At 45.8% G+C, this 22,646-nt stretch overlaps 1 protein-coding gene across 1 annotated transcript; it reads left to right on the top strand.

Annotated features, from left to right (window-relative positions):
• The first annotated feature begins 5,042 nt into the window (after positions 1-5,042).
• Positions 5,043-19,550, top strand: ARF1 (ARF GTPase 1). Its single transcript, XM_082499663.1, has 5 exons — positions 5,043-5,165; positions 15,112-15,291; positions 16,002-16,112; positions 16,762-16,886; positions 17,960-19,550. Exons 2-5 carry the CDS (start codon positions 15,144-15,146, stop codon positions 18,119-18,121), a joined length of 546 nt encoding a protein of 181 aa, XP_082355789.1. The 5' UTR covers positions 5,043-5,165; positions 15,112-15,143; the 3' UTR covers positions 18,122-19,550.
• Positions 19,551-22,646: the final 3,096 nt, after the last annotated feature.

The following is a 22,646-nucleotide window of genomic DNA, read 5'->3' on the forward strand; positions in this document are numbered from 1 at the left end:
GAGGGGAGAAGAGGACAACAGCACTTTGGGAAGATACCTCAGATGCACGCTCAGGAATGCATTTCGACTGCCGCTGCAGATGCCCAAAATGCTGTCAGATGTGATTGGTGCTGGTGGTAACACCTCTGTATTTGAACTGCTCCGAGGAGATGGTGCAGCCAGTGAGTGCTCCTCGGCCACAGACATTTGAGTTCCAGGGGCAGGCTGAGCAGGTCACAGAGCGTTTTGCAGGCAAAGCATCCTGCCAGAGTGCATCTTCCAATCTAAACACTGAATAAATTAAGGGCTTGGTGTCGAAACGATGTGGGGAGCATGGAAAATCCTTGCCTATCATCCCAGGAGTGCTCCCGCTGGCTGAATGTGGACATCTCCCCTGGAGACCTCTCTCAACAAGCAATGGAGACCTTCTGGAGGTGATGTCTGGAGCAGGACGGGTGAATCTCTTTGTCTCTATTGACTTGAGGAAGAGCTGGAGGACCCGCTCAGAGGGGACATCTGCCCTGTAGCAGTTGAAGGGAGGAGGGATGGATAGACGACGGCGAGGAACCAACTTCTCCTTTCTAACCCATCTTCCCCAGCTACCAAAACACATCACTAAGGCTGCTCAAACAGGGAATTATCTCACTGCAGATGCAGCTAAGAGCTTCATCCAGAGGTGTCAGCAATTAGCAACGCTGATGTTATACAGAGCTCTTCTCACCAGCAGGTTACACCTCACGTCACTGAGTCACAAAGTGCAGCTATTTCCGAATTAAGGAGAAAAACGTGAGGCTGAGAGAGCTGGAGCAATTTGCTCAAGATCCCACGGGAGTTGGTGCCACGGGCGGAGAGCCGATCTGCTTCATTTGCTCTCCAGGTTTCAGTCCCACATCTGAGATGCTCTCAAAAATGCTCGGGCTGCGTGGGTCCTTCTGCCACCTAAGTCAGCTCTGAGTGGAGAAACCACAGAAAAAAATACAAGCTCTTGCTTCAAATATTCTTATTTTGCTGCCTGTAAAGGGAGACGTTTAGAGTTTAGCTTGCTTTTCTCCCCGTTTCCACCATCCTTTTGCTGCCAGGATGGTAAAACGTGAGCAGCAAGACTTTTCAACAGCCCACACCCACCTACAGGGGACCCCAGGACCCCAAATCCAAGAAATAATCACTCTTTTTTTCAGTAGATAAGGTAGAAAGCTGCTGTCGGAGGGTAATTTCTCAGCTCCTGTGAGTAATCGCAGTTCTCACCCCAACGCGGGAGACTCAAAAGGTGAGCAATCCCCAACCTGACAACACGGCCTCGCAGAGCAGGAGCTTTAGAGCAGCAGAAAACAGAGCAGTGATCGACCCCGGTGTCCTTCAGCCCCTTCCACGTAGGTGCCCGCCTTGGCATCGCCCCAAAATATCCCAAAATAACTTCATCATCGCCACCAGGAGGGATCCGGTGGCTGGACATCGCTGCCACCGGCGATTTGGTCTCCACCATCCATCCCCTCATCCCAGACACCAGCAGATTACCATCAAACAGTGTCTTCTCAATAAAGACAACTTGCTCACACTGGGGGAAAAGATTACTTTTAGGGACCCTGGAGCTAGAACAAACCCAGCCCGTGGTATTTTTTCCTGGGGTGGACACAAAAGGGAAAGCATTTTTATATTTTTATAACCTCAGAAAAGCACCTTTCACAAACACTGGGAGTTTGTTGGGTTTTGGGTTTTGTTTTGTTTTGTTTTGTTTTTCCAAAAGGCAGCGAGAACAGGGTGTAGTTGAGACAGTAGATTTGTCATCCGAGGCTCCCGGCAGGGAGGAAAACTCTCCAGCTCCGAAGGGGACATCCAGAAAAAAGCCAAAGGGCTTTCTGCAACTTCAGGAGCAGCCAGCAGCTCCGCCGAGCCGCCCCGAGGGATCCCTTCCCATTTCATCCCTCTCCCACATCGGCTTTTCACAGAAAAGAGAAAGCAAGCGACACGTCTGCTCTCCCAGCTGCAAAAAAAGAACCAAAAAAACCAACACAAAATAAAATAAAAAAAACAACAAAAACGAGGCCTCTTCCTTCCCATAAATGTCATGAGTCACCGGGCAGTGTTCTTCTTGCATCACGGCAGCCGTCGTTCGCGACTCCGAGACCAACGGGGCCAAATTTCTACCTCGCACACAGCATCTCCGCCGAGATGATAATAATGAAATCATGTATCGGAGATGATGTATCGTAGAGGATAATAATAAAATAACACACACACACACCCAGTCGCTTTGCGGCTCGGCTGGCACCCCCGTCAGCTGGGTGTTTGCCGGGGAGGTGACGGGATGGTGGGATGAGCATCTTTTCTCCTCTTCCCCCCCGGGCCCCGTGAGCTGAAGCGAGGAACTGCTCTGGGTTAAAAATAAAGCAAAAAAAAAAAAAAAAAAAGGAGGAAAGAAAAAAAAAAAAGGAAAAAAAATGAGAGAAGGGTTATTTTTAACCCAGAGCAGCGCCCTGAGCTGGTTCACCGTCCGGACACGGAGACAGGGCTGTAAAACAAGCGGTTGCTCGGCAGGGCTGTGGGCGGGAGGGGATTTGGGGATGGGGGATAAATGCATTAACGGAGTTTCGCTGCAGCCTCGAGAGCAGCTTCCTCACATCAGCCTATCCACCGACACGCAGAGCGTGGCCTCCCAGCACGGCTCCTGCCCCAGGGCTCACCCAAAATACCCCCAACCAGCCGGGACACATATTCCCCAGAAGCCCCACGCGAAGGCAAATTCTCCTTTCCTTTCTCGAAGGCGTTGCGGAAGGATTAAACCCCGCTTTGTCTTTTAGGTTCGACTCGGTATCTCTTAAACCAGGTCCTGGAGGATGCCGTGCCCCCAAAACGGTTCACAAACAGCCCGCGCCGAAGGGACGGGGACATCTGCCATCCCAGCGGTAGTTGTTCGCGCCGCCTGGACGTCGAGGTGAGCAGCAATCTGTTCACCGCGACAGTTATTCTCTTCCTGAAATCCCCCGTTTGAGACAGGTTCGGCGACTGCAGCGCGGGAAAAAAAAAAAAAAGAATTAATTCATTTTCGCTGCGTGTCTTCGCCATCGCTTTCTCAGACTGTCAGCGCTCCGGCTGGTTTTTGGCTGTCTAGGGAGATCTTAATGCAATTTAGGTGCTTTCTTAAGTAAAAATAATAGTAATATTAACTCATACTTGCTCGCGCAGGGGGATGGTGCCTCCCTGGAAGAAGCACGGGGCAGATCTCGCCTCCATCCCAGGCTTCCTCCTGGCATTTCTCAGCCCTCTGGCTGCCATCTCTCTCTCTCTCTCTCACGCGCGCGTGACCCAATTTTTTAGGAAAAGAAGCTTTTGGGCTCCCATCCATCTGTCCGTCTGTCTTCTCTCGCCTCCGTGTAACATTTTCAGCTGCTGGGGCGATTTCAACCCCCTTCGACAGGAAGATGGATGTCTTCGAGGTATTCATTTCCTATGAGCGTTGGGGGGAAATCTAGAAATAAGCCGTTTTCGTGGCTTCCTGCTGTCTTTCAAAACTCCTCTTCCTGTCTTTAATAAAGGAAGTATTTAGTATTAAACATCTAGTATTGAGCCTGGGACAGCACATCATGTTGATTTATCTTAAAGTTACCCCGAAACAGAAAGGAAATAATCCCAAATTTATTGCACACGTGCAATAACAGTGGTTTCTACACCGATCTCTTGAGCTTTCCAACCACGTGATTTTTTTTTTTTTCCCCACGTGGAATTAAAAAATTGCTGTATGTTCACCGATTCCCTCCCACATCTGTGTATGATTAAGGTGAAAAAATTAAAAGGGTTTTTCCCTGCATAGGGAAACCGAGGCACGGAGGGGCCGGAGCAGCACCCAGTGCACTCCATCTTACGGGTCGTCTCCATGTCTTTAGCCTTTTCCACCACCAGAAACAGGGAAAAATTTACCAAATCCTCTCTGTTTTCTCTCTGTCGTGGTTTCAGCTGGGAGAGAGTTAACTTTCCTACCAGCAGCTGGTGCAGTGCTGTGTTTCGGAGTTGGGATGGGAACAGTGTGACAGCAACCTGGTGGCTTTTGGTTGTTGCTGAAGCTCTCAAGGACTTTTCCGCTCCTCACACCACCCCCCCAGCGATGGGCTGGGGGGGGCACAGGAATTTGGGAGGGGATACAGCCGGGACAGCTGACCCCAACTGACCAAAGGGATATTCCATGCCACGTGACGTCACGCTCAGTGTATAAAGCTGGGGAAGAAGAAGGAAAGGGGACACGTTCGGAGCGATGGCGTTTGTCATCGCAAGTCACCGTGACGCGTGATGGAGCCCTGCGGTCCTGGGGATGGCTGAACACCCTCCTGCCCATGGGGAGCAGGGAACGAGTTCCTTGTTTTCCTTCGCTTGCGTGCACAGCTTTTAGCTTTACTGATTAAACTGTCTTTATCCCAACCCACGAGTTTTTCCTCACTTTTCCCATTCTCTCCCTCATCCGAACCCGGGTGAGGTGGGGGTGGCGGGTGGGCGAGCGGCTTCGTGGTCCTGCTTGCCAACTGAGGCTAAACCAGGACCCTCTCAAAGGAGACCTGACGTGGCGGCAGAGCCGCAGCCCCACTTTATTTTGGAAAAAAAAAAAAAAAAAGAGAGCATTAAGGATTTTCTTTTGACTCCTACGGGGTAAGTACGCGGAGGCCCAGCGGCTGCCGGTGAAGGCGGGGGCCGCACCGCCACGACCAGACGTGCACGAACCCCGCGGCCGCTTTTAAATTTATATATATATATATGTATTTATATATATATATATATATATATATATTTATCTAGCTATCTACGGCATGAGCACGTCCCTGCGCACTCCGCCCGCCCCACTCCCCGCCCCGCGCCGCGCCCGGTCACGCGCCTGCTGGGCGGGGCAACGAGGAGGGGCGGGTCTTTGTGTGGGCGTGGCCATGAGGCGGGACACGCCCACCGCCTTTCCAGCCCTGCGGGTCCCTGCCGTAGCCTCGCCTATTCTCCCCCTCTCCGCCCCGCGCTGAGGCCACGCCCCCTGCTGCCCTCCTCGGTTACCCGTGGTGCCGTGCGCGGGGCTGGCACTGACGTGGCCGCCGAGCGCCGCCATCTTGTGTGCCTGGGCGGAGAGCGGCCGAGAGGCGTAGGGGGGAGTCGGCTCCGAGCGGGACAGCCCGAGGACAGCCAGACCCACTGCCCGGGGGCAGCAGCCGAAGCCGGTGGGTTCACCGACACCTTCCCCTTCTTTCCCTTCAGCTTTCCTGCCCGCCGCCCCGCTCCCCCGCCCACACCCCGCGGCCGGCGGGGGAGGCGGCGGCCCGCGGCCGGCTGTGAGGCGCCGCGGCCTTGGCACTGAGGGGAGGAAGGGGCGGCGGGTCGTGGGGGAGCGGGCTCCGTCGCTTCTTTCCGTCTTTTTTTCTCCCCCCACCACCGCCCTCACCGGGCAGGAGGAGGAGGCCGCAGCCCGGCCGCAGCTCAGGCCTTGGGGAGCGGCGGGCCTAGCTGGAGCGCTGCCCCATCCGTGTCCCCCCCCCACCCCTTCAGGGCTTTGGGGCTGGGTGGCTGGGCCGGGGTGGGTGCCAGCCCTGTCTCTTCCCTGCTGGGGAGGCGTGGGCAGGGGCGGGAGGGGGAGAGACCGCTCCAACTCCCCAGCAGCTGCACAAGGCCCCGCGCCGCTCCCCCTGCCGGAGGAATTGGAGGGGATGCGGCGGGATGGGCTTCTCCCTTCCCCAAACTCGCTCATTCCGGCCTCTGCCCCGCCCGTGAACGGGTCTGAAGAGAGAAGTATTTCCTCGTGTCGTGTCCCGTCCCGTCCCCCCCCCGAAAGCCCTTATCGTAGTGGACCTTGGAGATCGGTAGGAGAAATGAGGCTCGGGTGAAACTCGTAGGAGAGAGGTTATTTTCCTGTAAGCTCTTGGCTGCTGAGTTGGGCTTTCAGCTGGGTTGAGGAGGTGATGGTAAGAAGTTGAGTGTTAGCCTGGAGCAAACTCAGTTTGCGATCCATGGCTTGGGTTTAATGGTGTAAGAGATCAGTTTTCCTTGGCATAGCAGCTCCCGGTGGGAGGATATTATATTCTGTTTGAAAATACTATATCCTGTCTCTGTGAGTAGTTAACATGATACTTTGGGCTGATAACCTCTGTCTGATAAAGTGATAGGCCAGCTCTGTGAACCTTTTCATGGAGGAGAGCACAGCTAAAACTCTGCTGGGTCGTAAAACTGCTTAAATGTTGTGTTTGACATTGACCTTGTTGCTTTGCTGCTAGGCTCTTGCCAAACCAAATTCCACAGGTTGATTAGAGTTGTATCCAGAGGTCTTGTTTTGAAATGTAACTTTGTCAATAACTAAAATGCGAACTATTTATATAATACTTTGAACTTTGTTTTGCAAGCGGCAAGACTTACAACAGCCCTTTGCAGGATATTCTATTAACCTTATTTTTCAGGCAAAGAAATTGAGTCAAAGTAAATTGTCCAAGGTCATTTGGCAATATCATTATTACTATTTTTGCAACTGATTTGGAGCGCTTCTTCAGGAAAAGTGTTGTAACTGAATGAGAGGATATCTTCACTTCTATTCATGGGTTTTATAATCAAATGGTCCGTGTAAGTACGCATAATCTTACAGATGTAGAATAGGATTCGCTGAAAGTAAAGTTTGAGGCTGGTATGATGCCTCTGACTTCCTCTGTTAAAAACACGTCCACAGTGCTTGGGAACCCTGTTGGACTGCTTTCCCTGTTGTAGTAATTACATTGGGTGAAAGGGTGAGGAAACTTGCCTCACTTGAACCTCTTAAACTCAATTGCTTTGCCAAGTTTCTTGACGCTTCCACTGTGGTAGAGCATCAGGAGTAAAAATGGCTCAAGCAGACGTCATCTCCACTCAAACAGCCTTTACTGCTGTGATAGTCTGTGATATACATAATAGTTGCTGGATCATGTTAAAAGGCAAACACCAGAACATAAATCAGTTCCCAATGGTCTGAGGCATTTGCTGATTTTTTTTTTTTTTTTTTTTTTTTTTTTTTTACACTGCCTGGTTGTGAAATGCAGTTGGAATCTGAAAAGGGACTGGGCAGGAGTGGTGTGTTTTTGCTCAGTGCGCTTAGTTCCCTGTGTGTGTTAGTCATGCTGACTGAGGAGGGGGGGCGGCAGGACTAGTCACAGCTTTTCAAGGCAAACAAAGTGTGTGGGAGCAGGGGGCTGGATTCCAGTCCTTATAATTCACCAAATTGTGTTGTGCTCCAGTTACACCTGTTTGAAAGCCTGCTTTAAGCAGTAGCATTCATACATCTTGCTGAGGCGCAATTATCAGATAAGCTATTGATTACATAAATTGGTGAAAGGAGGAAAAGCTCATAACGCAAGATTCCAGCTGAATTTGCAGTGGTGAAGTTTAAAGATCCACCTTTTCTTAAAAATAAAAGATTGTTTTAGAAATAAAAGATGTTGAGATGTGTAAAGATAGACTTCTAAGCAAGAATTTTTACAGATTTCAACAGCCTTCACAAGCATCTGGATTGCCTTACAGTGGATAAATATGGTGAACATAAATGAACTCTTTCTGGAAAGGAATAGTTTTGATTCTTTTTTAGAAATCTCTTGAAAGTTTTGCTACTGGAAGGCAATAGAGCTTGTATTAGAGCTAGCACTGTCCTCGGCCATTATTCCCAGTCTTTAACTGATGAGTAAAGAAGTTTATAATCAGCTTCCTACTACAGCAGCTGTTTTTCTGTGTTATTCAGCATTTTTTTTTCTTTCTGCTTGCAAGTATCCAATTTTATTTCTTGTTTCCAACACATGCAAACATTGAAGGACTGTGGTGCTACTTCTGCTGATGTTTCAATTCTAATAAAAATCTCATGTCTAATATAGCTCTTATTCATATGCTGATCTTGTACCTAACAACTACGCAGCCTAGCTGCGTAGGCTTAGCTTTGACATTTTCCCCAAACCAAAAGCCAATTTTATTACCAAAGCTCTCATGCGAGTTCTTGCCATTTCTAATATGAGTGTAAATGTTGACTTACTGCCCAGTTACTAGGAATGAGTAACAGGATATTTGGCTTAAAATTTAAGATTTTAAACTTGTGAATAGTTCAGCCTCAAAAAACTGTGCAATGCTTATCTGAAAATGTTTTGTAATAGCCACTTCTCACAGCAGTATACCCACCGTTTAACAGGGAAATATGAAGCTGCAGCCCAAACTTGGGTGTCAGAACTACATTCTCAGCACTGTTTTATTTCCTGAGCAGCTACAGACAGTCCACAGTGAAATGATGGATATGCTTTATCTAAAAGCACGAACAGTGACTTATTCTGTACTTTTGCACCTGTCAACCTATCATTTAAATAAAATATTTTTCAGACCAGATGTGTGTTTTCCTATGTGTTGGTTTGCATGCTGTTGAGTTATGCGTGGTGGTGTATAACTGCTTAGACTAGTTTGAGATTTTGCTGTGAAACAGAAGTAGCTTGCTCCCCCTGCTTGAAGGTGAGACTAAGGGAATAACTCTGATTTGGGTTTTGAGTATCAAGTCAAAAGACCTGCCCTCTTCGCTTCGCTTGATACTGACTCTCTTTTTTTTTTTTTTTTTTTTTTTTTTTTAATTCCAACCAGTATTTTAGGAATGAGTTATTCTTGTGTCTGAGAAATAGATGTGACCCCAAGGGAGATTTTCTGTCTTTTGTTTGTTTTTTGATCTTGTAAATGGAAATATTTTCTGGTTTTCTGCCATTCTGAGCCTTCCACTCTCAAGAGAATGTTACAGCATGTGGAAAATGCGCTATCTGGGTAATGTGTATAGACAGCAAGACGTTCAACCTACTTTGGTTGAATGAAGGTGCTACATAAGGAGCAGCTCTGTATTGGATTTTCTTCCACCTGGCTTCTCCCTTGCAGTTGACTTGTCCTCCCTCTGCCTTGAACATGGAGTGTGTGTCTGGGTGCTTTTTAATTGGTCACTGCAAGCCTTTGGTGGCCAAATCCAACTGTGCCTCTTTAGATGGGAGTACAGTAGCATACCTTTAACTTTTATTTTACATTACGCTTCAATGCCGGTACTTTTCCTCTAACCTTTCCAAATAACATGGTTGTGATAACTTAGGACATCTTTTCCATCTCATTCCTGGCAGAATTGCCTCCAATGTGAAGTGGGGAAAACTGCTGCAGTGGTTAGTGTTGATCCCCACAGTTAACCCTCCCCTATAAGGGAGTTGGGACTTACTAGTACTGAAAAGCTCGAAGAGGTTCTCGAGATGGCCTTTATTAATGATGATATTTAAGTCCAAGATGATCCCCCGTTGATAAAATAACCTAGCCTACTTGTTAACTGCTCTTAAATTTTGCGCCTAGTCTATGCCTAGGGATGTTAATGTGGTCTAAAGTCTCAGATAACTCAAAATTATTTAACTAAATTCCGCTGTTAAGGCCCTGAAATTAAAGGGCCTCAGTTGATATGTAGTCATCTTTCACTTGGGTTATCAGATATGGAAAGTCAGTAAACAACTTCTAAAAATAGTTGAATATAACTGAATAATCATGTATTGGGCCACACTGGCTATATATAAAGAAGTTTTCTGATCAAGAGCGTTTTTCAAAATTTGCTGTAATGGAACACTTTAATCTGTAAAGAAATTACTTCCAGTTCGGAAGAATGCAGCTGTACTTAACTGACTGTGCCTGCTGAGTGGTGGTGTGAAATGCTGTGGCCCAATATTAATCCTAAATTTTAGCAGTGTTCTATTCTTGTTGGATCACTTCTCACGTTCTCTTCTAAATCACGCTTTATATTGTAAAGAACAAGCTGCCATGTTAGATTTGCACTTTAAATTATTTGCCAGTTGTTCTTGCATGTAACACCAGTAACAGCTGTTGAACTTGATTTTTTTTTTTTTTAAATCTTTCTCACCTCTTGTTTACACGTGGGTCTGTTGATCTTTTGTATGAATATTTTGTGTCTCTTGACACTTTAATTTAAAACTTTCTAGAATGCCATAAAGTAGAAACATAATACAGGCCAACTAGTGATGACTGACTGGATTTCAAATCAATATTTCTGTTAAATAATAAATTGATCAATTTTTGTTCTCCTGTGACTGATATAACTAGTGTATTAATACCAGGTTAGAAATTATGGGTTTGAGGGTTTTCTAATTGTATTAGAGGTGGAGTTAATGCTTAGGCCAGTGCCAAATAGACTTTCCTTTAAATGAAGATGTGTTTTTGGTAGTAAATCGATTGTCTTCATAAGTGCACCAGTTTTATTGGTTATAGATGTCTAAGCAAATAGAACAAGATGCAGAAAACTACTAGGAAAAAGCTTTTTGGTAAATCTGCAACTGGTAAGGGGTTTTAGCTTGTGCTTTAGCATTGGTATTTTGACTGATTGTAACTGTGTAATGCGGTACGTCATTGGTAGTGGCACCATGTTTTAAATGCCTGTTTCAAGGAAAGACAAACAAGATATGAATGTCCTAGGGAGATGTAATAATTTCCAGAGATGACGAATGCCCTCTGTATCTCAGTGTGCTGTGCAGAGAAGGAACAGAGAACGAAGCTTTTCTTGACTGATCTTCATTGCTGCTCGTATGTTTTGGCTATAGAGAACAGATTGCCAAAATGGTTATGCCCAGCAAGTTTGGTTATGCCACTTGAAAAGTTTTGAGCATTATTTTTTTCCCCTGCAGGAGTCTTATGTGGTAAGTGCTGGTACGTAGAAGTGAAATATATGTGTTTCCGTACTGCGGGCATAATTTGACTAAATAATGCATATGATCTCCTCTGTTTTAGCCTCTGATTTTGTCTGCTATGGCATGTTTAAAGAAACAGTGTAAACCTGAAAGAAACCGTGGCATTTGCCACAACTCCTGGCTCAGTGAAGTTTAATCACTATGTGGTTAAAAAGAACGTTTCCAGAGGTGCAAAACTAAGGTTATGCAGAGAGTTCAAGATGTAGCTGTACTTTGTTTTAACGTACTGCATACCCTTCTGGTCGTACTTCTGTGGGATGGCTTGTTAACACACAGCTCATCCAAGGAGTTTGGAGGTCAAGAAGCGTATTTGACTTCTCAAGATAAACAGCCTGAATGAAATGACATTAAAATACATTAACGTACGGTTAAATGTAAAATGCTGCAGAAGATTAAGTGTTGAATGATCTTTGGCCTTGAGATACTCCTCAGAGCTTTTATTCTAACCACCTACAATTAATAAAGGCAAATTCTGGTTCTTACTCATGGGCCGTATTGCTTTAACAGACACCAGGCTGCCAGCTATTGCAGACACTCATTCATTTTTAACTCATTACACTGAGCCTTTCTGAAGAAAGGCTGCCTGTTCTCCTAATTGCTTATCTAACTGTATCACTTACTAGAAAACAGGCTGCTGAAAATACCTCGTTTCCTGAAACAAAACTGCAGTCTTATCCAGTGAATGTCTTTTTGGCTGTTTACCCATGGCACATATCTTACCTGAACCAGCCCGACAGGTTTTTATTGCTGTGAGGATCTTGAGGTGGAGTAGACTGCATTAAGGTGTGCTTCTGGGCTTCACTGGGCAGGGAGAAACAAGGGTCATACAAACAGTTCAGTTTTGGGGTGATCTGGGTTTGGTGGGAGGTGGTGAGCTTCCATTTCTGGAAGCTGAAGTCACGTGCACCCAAAGCTCTGCAAAAAACTTCTGTGCTCTTTATTCAAATTGTTCCCTTTCATACACAAATCTTCCTACTTAGCCTAGTAGATACCTCTTTTGAAGATGTGCTGAATTACTACAAGCAGCTTGGAAGCTGCTTTTATGTTTTATTGAACTTCTGCTTCAAAAATGATCAGTGTAGCAATTACTGACAACATTTGAGTTGAGGAAAAGGAAGTGAAGCTTCAGTATAGAATATAGGCAATATATTGGCCAGTCTTGATACAGATTGCAGACATTAAAGACACCTGAAGAGCAACAGGATTGCTTGGTTAACCTAAAAGGGTCTTGAATTTCCTTGTATTTTCAGACTGAGTATGTTAGTTCTCATAGTCCAACTAATGAACTGAAATGAGAATTAAAAGTAATCAGATTCAGTTCTGAAGTAACACTGGAAGTAATCGCGTGATCCCTCAGCTGAGTTGCATTAATGAGTGGCAGCGAAGTCCTGGGAAGCAGCTCTAAACTGTCGCGGCAGTTTCTGCTGCGGTAGTGTCTGCAGTGTACGGCAGCACAAATGGTCACAAAGCAGAGACTCTGGTGGCTGGTCACGGTTGTGATGAGGATTAGGTTGAGGATTTTATTGATACAGGGGAAGGAACTCGAGGTGCTTTTGCTGAGATAATAGAAAATAATGAAATACTGGCAGGGACAGTGTAGGGAGAAGAGTGCAGCATATGAAAATGCGGGAGTATAATTTCCTTTTCTGTGGCAGTAGATGAACATGAATGATTCTAGCTGCTGGTTGGGGGATGGTGCCACCGATGGTGAAGGCAGAGGCCCTCTCTTTTGCTCCAGCAACAAACAGGTCACTGGTGGGACCCACAACGATTTGTGGGAGTTCTGCAAATGGGTTTCTCCTGGTATTTTCCTTGTAGACAGCAATAATACCACTACTTTCTAGTCAACATCAAAACAGTAGTCTTGCAGGTGTGGGCTGTAAAATACACTTTGCTGCCTATAAAAATAAATTGGACTTTCTGCACTGTCACCTACCCTGAAGTATCGAATAAGTTACAGAAGTGCTTTGGGTAGTAGGAATGTGGAAGACAAGAAGAAGGAAATGGAAGCCAAGTGCTTAAATGTATCTTAACTTCTTATTCTTCACAAAAAGTAAAAATAGGGAGAATAGATGGTGTAAAAGCAGCTTCAGTGGTGGAGGGCAGGCTTAACCTGGAAATAGCTGCCCGGACAACAAGGACCTAACGGGATTCACTGCTGTTAGTGCCAAGTGTAAGCAACTTGTTCAGCAAACTGCGACTTCTCCAGAGTGCGGAAAGATGTCATGGGGTTTAAATGCTAAGATTTTGCCATGTTACCTGATCACTGGTGTGGATCCAAGCATTTAATAACCTGTTATGCTTTTAAACATGCAGAAACAAAAGAAATGTGTTCTTTTGCAGGGCTTGTAGGGTTCTCTTGCTACAGAAGTTCTTACACTCATTTAGGAGGGTTACAAGAGCTCTGGTAAAAGGTTACAGTTCAACTCTGACTATTGCGTTTCAGATGAAGTGGAAGATAGAGGAAGCACGAGCAGCCGGACAAAGGAGAGCTTTACAGCCTCCCTCCCCTCCGGCCCAGTAGGAGCTGCTGCTGTGGGCTGGGGAGTGAGATTTCCTGCTGTGTGAGTGCTTTGGATAAATAGGGACTCTAGCAAAACTGTTTTCTCTACTTCCTAATTAACTTTCCTGTTTACACAGCTTTCCTATATTCGAGTGGGAGCTGAATATTCATGGTTGTGCTTCAGAAATATGAAGGAAATTGTGAAATAGTAGAACTTTTAAACCTTCCATTTGGTTTTAATCCCCAGGCTGCCTTGTCTGGCTTATAGAGGAGCTTAGTTTTAAAGTTTTGATTGCATTGAGCTTCGACCATAAAAAAATAAGTGAATCTTTGACTCGAATTACTTCAGCAGGTTGAAGTGGTGATTGATGTCATTCAGGAACTCCAGAGTGGACTCTGAACTTCACTGTGGAGCTGCTTGTGCATGTGACTTAGTTAATGTTACAGTGCTTAACTTTTGGGTTAAAAAAATGTATCCAGCAAAGCTTCCTGAGGAGGGCAGAACTGCTTAGGCCTTTCCCAGTGCTGAGTGAGGAAGCCCGACTTCATACATCCCTAGCACAGAGCTAAATGGAGCTGGACAAGACTTTTGTTCTGTGAAGTGCTTTTCAGTTCAAAGCTTGTTTTAATGGTCTTAAATGTGTATTCTGTAGAGTCTATTTCCAGTGAGAATTATGCTTCAAGCACACAGGTTCTTTATGAAATGCAGGATATCTTCAAGAGATGAATCAGACTTCGTATTGCGCGTGAAATTGTGTGACTTGGTTTACAGGAAACCCGTCCTTTGAGTGTTGCACATCTTGGCTGTGTGTGCTCTTACTGTCTTAAGCTTCTATTTTCAGTTGGGCTCAGTCTCTTTTTAAACTGACGCCTGAGAGCTTCTAGACAAAGCAGCAGTAGAGGTGTGAATTGTCTCTATCGCTATGCAACATCCTCATCTACACCCCACTGTAAAGCTTTCAGGCTGGTTTTTTCATGCCTTATGTGAGCAGAACGGTCGTTCTCTTGGTGGTTTCAAACTCACTGTAAACTGTGCTGTAGTAAGTTTGGGAAGGGGGGGAAATTTGTGGAAGAAGTGGACAAGTTGTGGTGGGGTGGATCCCATGCCAAGGGCACAGGGAGTGTCTGTGAGGGCTGGAGCGGAGAGGCAGTTTCTCCAGTTCCTAAACAGGAAGCTTCTGATGATGTTTTTAGTCACTTCTGAGTGTCCAAGCAGAAGTGTTCACAGTGAAGGAAAAAGCATTCATTTCTAACCCTGCCTCTTTTAATGTGGCTATTAATTTTCAATAGTTAAGTTTCGGTAAATGTGGATTTGCTTCCTAGAGAAGGTTTCCCTCCAATGTTGATGAAAGTAATACTGCTTTGTGTTTTCGTTTTGCTCACAGGCCATTTCCTCAGGGTTTGAGAGGAAGGAAACTGTTTTGAGTAGGAGAGAATCCAAGCTGTATTCTGAGTTTCCTTCACACAAGAAGAACCAGCTATTGCTGTGCTAAGCAGCAAAGAGATGAGCATACATTTAAATTTTTTTTTTAGCTGCAGGTCAATTAGAAAAAGTGTGTTTATGGTGACACTTTAGGCTGCAGACAAATTATCCCATAACAATGGGGGACAGAGTACCTGAAGTGGTCAGTTGCATTGAAAGCAAACCATGAATTTTGCAAACAAAAGCTTGAGAACAGCATTTAATACTAAAATCTCTGAAAGGATATTTGAAAGATTTAAAGTAAATTTTACCATAGCTGTTCATCTTTGTGTTGCTTCAATATGGGGACAAATAATGTGCGGTGGTGGCTGGGGGTATCTAAAGAATTTGTGTTATCTGATACTTTTTTTTGGTGGTTGATTATGCCCTGGTCAGAACACAGCCATTGGTAACTCCTGAGTGATACTGTGATCTTTTTCCTCTAGACTTCACTGGCCAGTGAGAACATATCTCAAGCATGGGAAATATTTTTGCTAACCTCTTCAAAGGCCTTTTTGGCAAAAAAGAAATGCGTATTCTAATGGTTGGTCTGGATGCTGCGGGAAAGACTACTATTTTGTACAAACTTAAACTTGGTGAAATAGTAACTACTATTCCTACTATAGGTAAGATTTTTACATTTATATAACTGTTTGCTTTGAGATTTGGGTCTTATTGTTTGCAGCAGTATCTTATCTCTGCTACAGCTCTGTTGATTTAAGTGACTTAGTGCTTCACCCTGACTTGACTGTCAGAACAAACACTTGCTAAAACCATGGCATGAAGACGGCACAGCTGAATTTTCTGGCATGGGAGGAGATTACATTACTCTGTTTTTTTTCATTCCATTCCCTCTCTTCAGTCATTTGTGGAACAACCCTTTCCGGGCCGCAAGAAGGGCAGTCTGCCCTCCTAAGCGTGTTGTGGCATCAAGTTGATTAGACTGAGAAACAGAGGGTGACTCCCATTTTTTTTTTTTTTTTTTTTTTTTTGGAGGGTGACTGTGAGAACCGTGTGATCAGAGACATACCTTATTTGCAGTCCTTAAAGCCCAGGGTGGTTTTTTGATGTAACTTAGTTTGCTCTGCATTTTTGTAGCTGCTCAGGTAGCAATTACAGCTATTCATCAGTTTGAGGTGGGAACGGTGGTGGGAGCAGGAGTTTGAGAGAACCCGTGTTTGTCTGAGGGCTTCATTGTAAGATTCTGCTTATTTAAAGTAGGTGTAAATGTAAGGTAATGTTTCTAGTGATGATGTTCTCTGTGTGACTTCGTAAATACAATAGGTCCAGGGCCAGCTATCTTTAACTGAGATTTTTGCCACAATTTTTATTTCAGGTTTCAATGTGGAAACAGTAGAATACAAGAATATTAGCTTCACAGTCTGGGATGTAGGCGGCCAGGATAAGATCAGACCACTCTGGCGCCATTATTTCCAGAACACACAAGGTGAGTCTAAATGCTTAAATAGCAGGTTTCCAGAACCTAAAAAGTTTGTTTTTTTTTTAATGGCCTTACTACAATAACTTTGCAGGGCAGGAGGGAATATTTATTATTTTAAAAGGGTGTGTTTGTGTGCTGCTCTGGCTCTTCTGTTAAGCTAGTGCAGGTTCAAAGAGGGATGGGAAGAAATCTAGAAACCTGTCTTCCTTGTCCATCTGAATCAGCGTACGTTGGGAGTTTTGCTTTTCTTCTGTAAGCGTCACAGCTCTCTGCCTCACTTCAAAGCGGAGGCTTTACTACAAGCTGTAACAGCCCCACGAACTGAGAGTTTGTCACTTCTTCCACTGCTGCGCCTTCATAATGTGCATGCATTTGGGTCTTGTCACAGGATGTCAAGAGTTGCTACTCACTGGAAAATATGGAGTGGCTACATAGAAGTGCACAAGTTTCAAAAACGCAAATGCAAACTAACACCAGCTTTCAGCAAGAACAGACTCTTTCAGATGTGAGATTGCAGAAAACTGTATTTTTCTGATGTATACAGAATTGTTTTGCATTATTTTCTCTTCAAAGCTTAGTTCTGACCTCCAGAAGTAGGTATTGTTTGTAAATAACTTCTGGTGTATGCTTATTCTCATTGTTTGCTTATTTCTAGGTCTGATTTTTGTGGTTGACAGTAATGACAGAGAACGAGTGAACGAGGCCAGAGAAGAGCTTATGAGAATGTTGGCAGAAGATGAGCTTAGAGATGCTGTTTTATTAGTGTTTGCTAACAAACAGGTATGGCCAATAAAAGTGTCTTTTTGTAAGAATTCTCAAAAATGTATGACATACTTGGGAGTGCTGGGTCTTGAACTTGACATTCGTGTTTTCAGTGTAATAGTCAATAAGCTCTCAGTAAATGTCCATTCAGTTTTGTTGAAGACAGCAAACCCGTAGATTAAATTACCCTGTTCTCATCTGAAAGGAGCATCCTTCTAAACAGTCTTGGTAATAAAAATGCTTGTATTTTCAGTTTTAGGGAAGAATTCTACCAGTTCTATTTTTAAGGTTGGCCTAGCTCAAGTACAGCACCTGCCCAAGCTTTCTCCAAACAGAGAGGAAGGCCAGAATGCCAGACTCTCCCTGAATTAGGGTGTTTGAGGGCACTGCTGGCAGCGGTGGAAGGACTGGGCTGACTTTTAATGTACTTGTGTTGACCTGTGAGCTGTACTCTTCCAGCCCACAAAGTCAGCTGAGACTTCTGCCTTCTGTTGCTTGTAAAGGCCTTGGTAGCTTAAATCCAAATGTCAAGGGTCTTAAATATGACTAGTAAACTTCCAGAAAGAATAACATCCCGCTTCATCATTGCACAGGCTCAGCTGTGAAGGGTAAAGATGCTGTAAGTCTTGTCTAGGAGCAGGAAAGGTGGAGTATAGACAGAAGCAGTACTAAGCTGAGCACTACTTCATGATAAAAGTCGATCTTAAATCGTAACTGCAGTGGCAGAAAACATTTCCTTAGTGGAAAGTGAATGAAATGGACCTTGAATTGTAAGTAGTTTTGGGTCAACACTGAGGGGCTTGCTGACTTGATCCAAATGTCAGCTGTCTCACTTCTGTTTTCTGAAGAGAATTATTCTGTAATACTGCCAGCAGAGCTTTTGATCGTGGTGTCCAACCTTTGAGACTTTTTGTCGGTATAAGGGAAGTAATGTGAATATAGAAGTAAGCCACTGCGTTCTTCTGAAAGAGAAGCTGTAAGAGCTCTTAACTCTCTTTTAATGGCTTTAAAGCTGATCAAAGACACTTTAGTGAGGCGGGCATTTCTCCTTAGCGAGTATGGGAGAAAATGACTCTTCTTCCTTCCCCCAGGACCTGCCGAACGCGATGAATGCAGCAGAAATCACAGACAAACTTGGACTGCATTCTCTTCGTCACAGGAACTGGTATATCCAGGCAACCTGTGCCACTAGTGGAGACGGTCTCTATGAAGGACTGGACTGGTTGTCCAATCAGCTCCGAAACCAGAAATGAAACCATAAACCTTCCTCTTCCCTCTTTTTCCACCCCTCCCTCTTATTTCCTCCTATTCGCCCTTTGCTTTACTCTAATGTGGCAAACTGTGCTACTTTGTGGTATTGAGTGCCGGAAGCTGTTTTCATTTCTTTTGTCACAGTATATATTGCATCATGCTGTAAATGTGGCAAATACAAGCCTGAAAACAGTTAGGTTTCTTATTTAATGTAAATAGTTTTTGTTTCCAATGAGGCAGTTTCTGGTACTCCTATGCAATATTACTCAGCTTTTTTTATTGTAAAGAATCAACTCACTGTTTAGTACTTGGAAGGGATTTAAGTGGGTTAACATAAGGGTTGCCAGTGGTCCGTGTGCAGTAGAGCTGAATACTATCTCGGCTGGGTTGTGAGATCTGTGAGATCCACTTTGGTGGTTGGTTTTTAACCTGAATTCTGTATTTTTTTAAATAGTCAAGGAAAAGTAAAAACACTTCAACGTACAAACATTTGACATAGCTTCTGCTGTTCGAGCTCTGATGTGGTGGCTTTTGATTCTTTTGAAACGGTGAAGCAATGCTCGACACCCCATGAGCTTCATCCGGTTAAAGAACAGATCATAATAGACAGATCTGTGGCTCTTTCTGTAGCTCATAGTACATGCTCATATTTGTTCATACTCGTTAAAAGATTTGTTGGACCTGGTTTAGATGAGCTTGCAGACTCATGCTAAACATATGACTTCCGGTTCAGGTGAGACTTATCGCTTCCATTGAACTTGCATAATTTCCAGAAGTCAACATTTTTAGCCTGTCGTATTTGTCAAAAGTGTTTTGTACTTTTCTTGTGTGTAAACCACTCCAGAAGGCAAACCTTTCCACAGAAAGCACAGCCTGTACTAGTCCTAAGCTCTATAGGCAGAAAGTACTGTACTTAACGTAAGAATTTGCCATGAAAAACACCAAACATCTATGTATAGCATCTAGGAAAAAAAAAAAAAGCATGAGAGTTTGGAGAGTCATTCCACTCTAGAAGTATTCAATCCCATTTTGGAACAATCCCATATCTGTATATGTGTGAAAACCCTTGGCATCCCTCATACTGCAAGGTTCAGATTTGCCATCAGAAAAAAAAAAAAGACCTCTTTACTTTTCTTTTGTATTTTGATAAACACTGAAGAAGCTGGAGCTGTTAAACTTTAACTTGAGGAACTATCAGAACTGGTTTATTTAGCGTTGTGGAAACCTTTATTGCTTTCAATACACAATTAGTAATCAAACTGTTTTGTATACTTGTTTTCAGTTTTCATTTCGACAAACAAGCACTGTAATTAAAGCTATTAGAATAAAATCTCTTAACTATTTCATGTTTTTTATGCCTTGCTGTTCATTTGATCATCTTGGCAGAATCATAATGAAATACTTGTTGAATAAAAAGTTTCATGAAACTTGCACTGGTATCATGTTGTTTTGTATCCTCTTTGTACAGTACCGTGTGCTAGATGAATGCTAATCCAAACCAGCCTTTCGCCACATCACAATTTGCATGGAAACTTTGGGACATTTCCCGTGTTGTCTAAATAACATGTACTTCCCAGTTGGACTCCTGCAGGTGAAGAGGTGGGCAGCAGTTCTTGGGTCCTGTTGGCTTCTCTTGGAGTTCCCTTCATTGCCTCAAGGGCTTCTGTTGAGCTTCTTGAGCAGCCCCATCCTGCAACAGATTGTTCTTTCTGCTGATCCCATTTGATAATAGGCTCTGAGAATTAGCAGGGCTTTTTTGGGGGTGGGGGGAAATACAAAGCCTACCTTCCTAAACACTTTTTTCTGCGTTTTTCCACTCTGCAGTCCACTCTGGACCTGGGACAGAGCTGATGGTCCTGCCTTCCCCAGTCAGCTACAGCTTCTCATCACCGATGGTCATGGATGATCTCATCATCTCTCTGTTCAACAGATGATGCTTCCCCTCGCTCCCCGGGTTTTATTTCCTCTCAGAGTCCTTCGAGCAGCACAGCAGCTGCTTAGTGTATGTGCCCAGACCAGCCCTAATCCTGAGCGCAGGTTTATTCCAGGACTCTCCTCTTCTTGCAGGGGCTCCTCCAGTGGAAGAGGTGTCTCCTCTGCCCGGTCTCTGGGGCAGCTGCAGGTAGAGATCGGGTTTGGTCAGACATCTCAACAAGGGCTGCCTGAGCCCTGTGTCTGTTCCTTGCGCTTCTCTTGGTAATAAAAGGTAAATAGTGTTAGGTAAACCATGACGAGGGATTACAAAACTCCTGCAAGTCAGGTTATTCTTTGAAGCTGTTCATCTGGCCTTGAATTTCAAGCTCTGAATCAGGATCTCTGCACGTCTAACAGGGCAGGACATTTATTTATTCCTGTTCTGGCAGGGAATTGAACTTGAAGGGCCAGCTCTTCCGCTGCCATCGCTTCATGCCACTGAAATAAGCGGAGCCCAGTGCTCCTCTCTTGTCCCCCATCCCTAAAAAGGGGTGACATGGCACCCTGACCCTACTGGCAGCGGAGAGGCTCCTTCGAAGCGATGGTTTTCACCTGAGGTGTGTTGGCACAGGGACTGTGCTGTTGTGTGTGCCGCGGATCCTGCTGCTCTACGCACAGAATTTGCTGCTGGAAGGAGGAAGAGATGGGGAATGCGCTGATGTTATCGGAGATCAGTGAGCTGTAGGAGTGGTGCCGTCAGCTCAGGGCAGCACAGGCTTTTCTCTGTTCTGAGCTCGGCCGCATCCCTGGGGAGTTTAGCCACCCGTCCAGCCGAGCGGGAGGCAGCTCCTGCCCTGGGGGAAAGGACGAGCGTGGAACGCCAGCTCCTTTTGGCAGGGCCAAACGCTGCAGCCGGTCACCTTCCTTCTCTGTCCGTACAGGAACCGGTGCAACCACTCGGCAGAGGGGATGTTCAGCCCTGGTGCGGGGATGGGGACAACACAGCTGCCGGGGAAAGCCGGAGCGAGGGAGCCCTCAGGGCCAGGCTGAAGCACTTTGGGGTGGCTGTGCCACAGCCCCTCCGGCATCGGGCTCAGAAGATCAGCATCCTCTGGCAGCGGCTGCCCTGCTCAGAGCTGTGGGTGTGAATCTTTCATCCCGCCCACTGGGGAGATGAAGGCAGGGGAAGCCCATGACTTGGAGTGGGACGATGGGATTTGTGTGGCTTCTCTTTTTTTTCTTTTTTTCTCTGCTCTTTCATAATTCCCCTTTCAGCCTGGAGCTCCTGGCGCCGAGTTCCCGTTAAGCACAAACCCCGCTCTGCTATCCCCACCGCTCCCCTGCACTGGGATGCTCCCAGCAGGCACCAGTCACAGCCTCCCCCCTCCCCACCCCCCCCAAAAAAAAATTTCAGAAGGAGGGGGGGGTCACCCCGAGCTCGGTCTTGGTGAGTGTTGGCAGGGTCAGAGCCCAGCGGGGAGTGCGGGGGTGGGGGGCTCCCCCCACTTGTGCCACGCGAGTCCCTGGGCGGCATCTGGGGCACACCAAGAACAGCCCTGTGCCCCTGCCAAGATGTTGTCACACACACCCCCAATAAAAAAAAAAAAAAAAAAAAAAAAGAGTGGGGTGGGAATCTCCCGCTGCCCGTGTCAGCGGCATTAAACATGTGCTCACAGCCAGGGAGGGGAGCGGGATAGAAGGGCTTTATTTCAGCTCATCGCCCGGATCCCACTGTGTTGTCACCCCCCCCCCCAACGATGAATGCTGTCCCTGTTTCCCACCCGGCACGCCTGGTCCCACCCTGCACCGGCAGCGCTGCTCTGCATCCCCATCCTCCCTCCTGGCAGGGCGATGGCACGGCCACCAAGATGACAGAAGACCCCTCCGACGCTGCCAAAGCGCAAACCGAGACCGAGGGCTTTTGTCTGCCAAAACACACAAAACCCGCCCTGTCTTAAGTGGGAGAAATGACATCATTAATGACACAAATGAGGCCCTTGTGCTTGGTGCGGCCACTCTGGTGATGCTCCAGAGCTGCTCGGGGCGATCCCTCTCCATTTGGATCAATATTTCTATTTTTTGATGTAAAATTCCCCTTTCTCGGTGCACCAAGCGCATAAACGCTCGTTTTTTGAGGTTTAAAATCCTGGAGGGGAACAGAGCTCGCTGCTCCCTGCCCCACTGTGGGGTGGACGTGACGAGGGCAAATGTCTGCAGGAGACGCCCCAACCTCATCCATCTTCTCCCCATCGGTGAGGAATTATTTCAGAGGTTCTCCTTGCAGCCCTTAATTAGGGCGGCTTCCTGTTTTTTATCCAAAAAGGCTGTTTCTCAACCAAAAGGAACATCCATCACCCTTGCCTGCAGCTGCTTGAGTCACAAAGTCTCTGATTTTTCCCCAAACTTGGGCTGGGAAAGCACTGGTCCCCAGGAGATGGGGTGCTCCATGCCCACACAGGGGACAGGGACATGGAGGGGGATGACACATCCTTGCAGTGATTTATGCCACCCCACAGGAGCTTGGGGGCGATGGAGCCACCTCCGCTTCATGTCCCACCAGGGAGACAGCAGCTCTTGCTCAGGTCTGCCCAAATTAAAAGTTTTTGGGGGACA

This window comes from Vanellus vanellus, assembly GCF_965231255.1.
Source record: "Vanellus vanellus genome assembly, chromosome: 2".
NCBI lineage: Eukaryota > Metazoa > Chordata > Aves > Charadriiformes > Charadriidae > Vanellus > Vanellus vanellus.

Excerpts from the sequence above, each read along its gene's own strand:
- ARF1 (XM_082499663.1), top strand. The coding sequence starts at position 15,144 with ATGGGAAATATTTTTGCTAACCTCTTCAAAGGCCTTTTTGGCAAAAAA. Across the intron at positions 15,292-16,001 it reads AACTACTATTCCTACTATAG|GTTTCAATGTGGAAACAGTA; the intron begins GTAAGATTTTTA and ends TTTTTATTTCAG. Across the intron at positions 16,887-17,959 it reads TAGTGTTTGCTAACAAACAG|GACCTGCCGAACGCGATGAA; the intron begins GTATGGCCAATA and ends TCCTTCCCCCAG.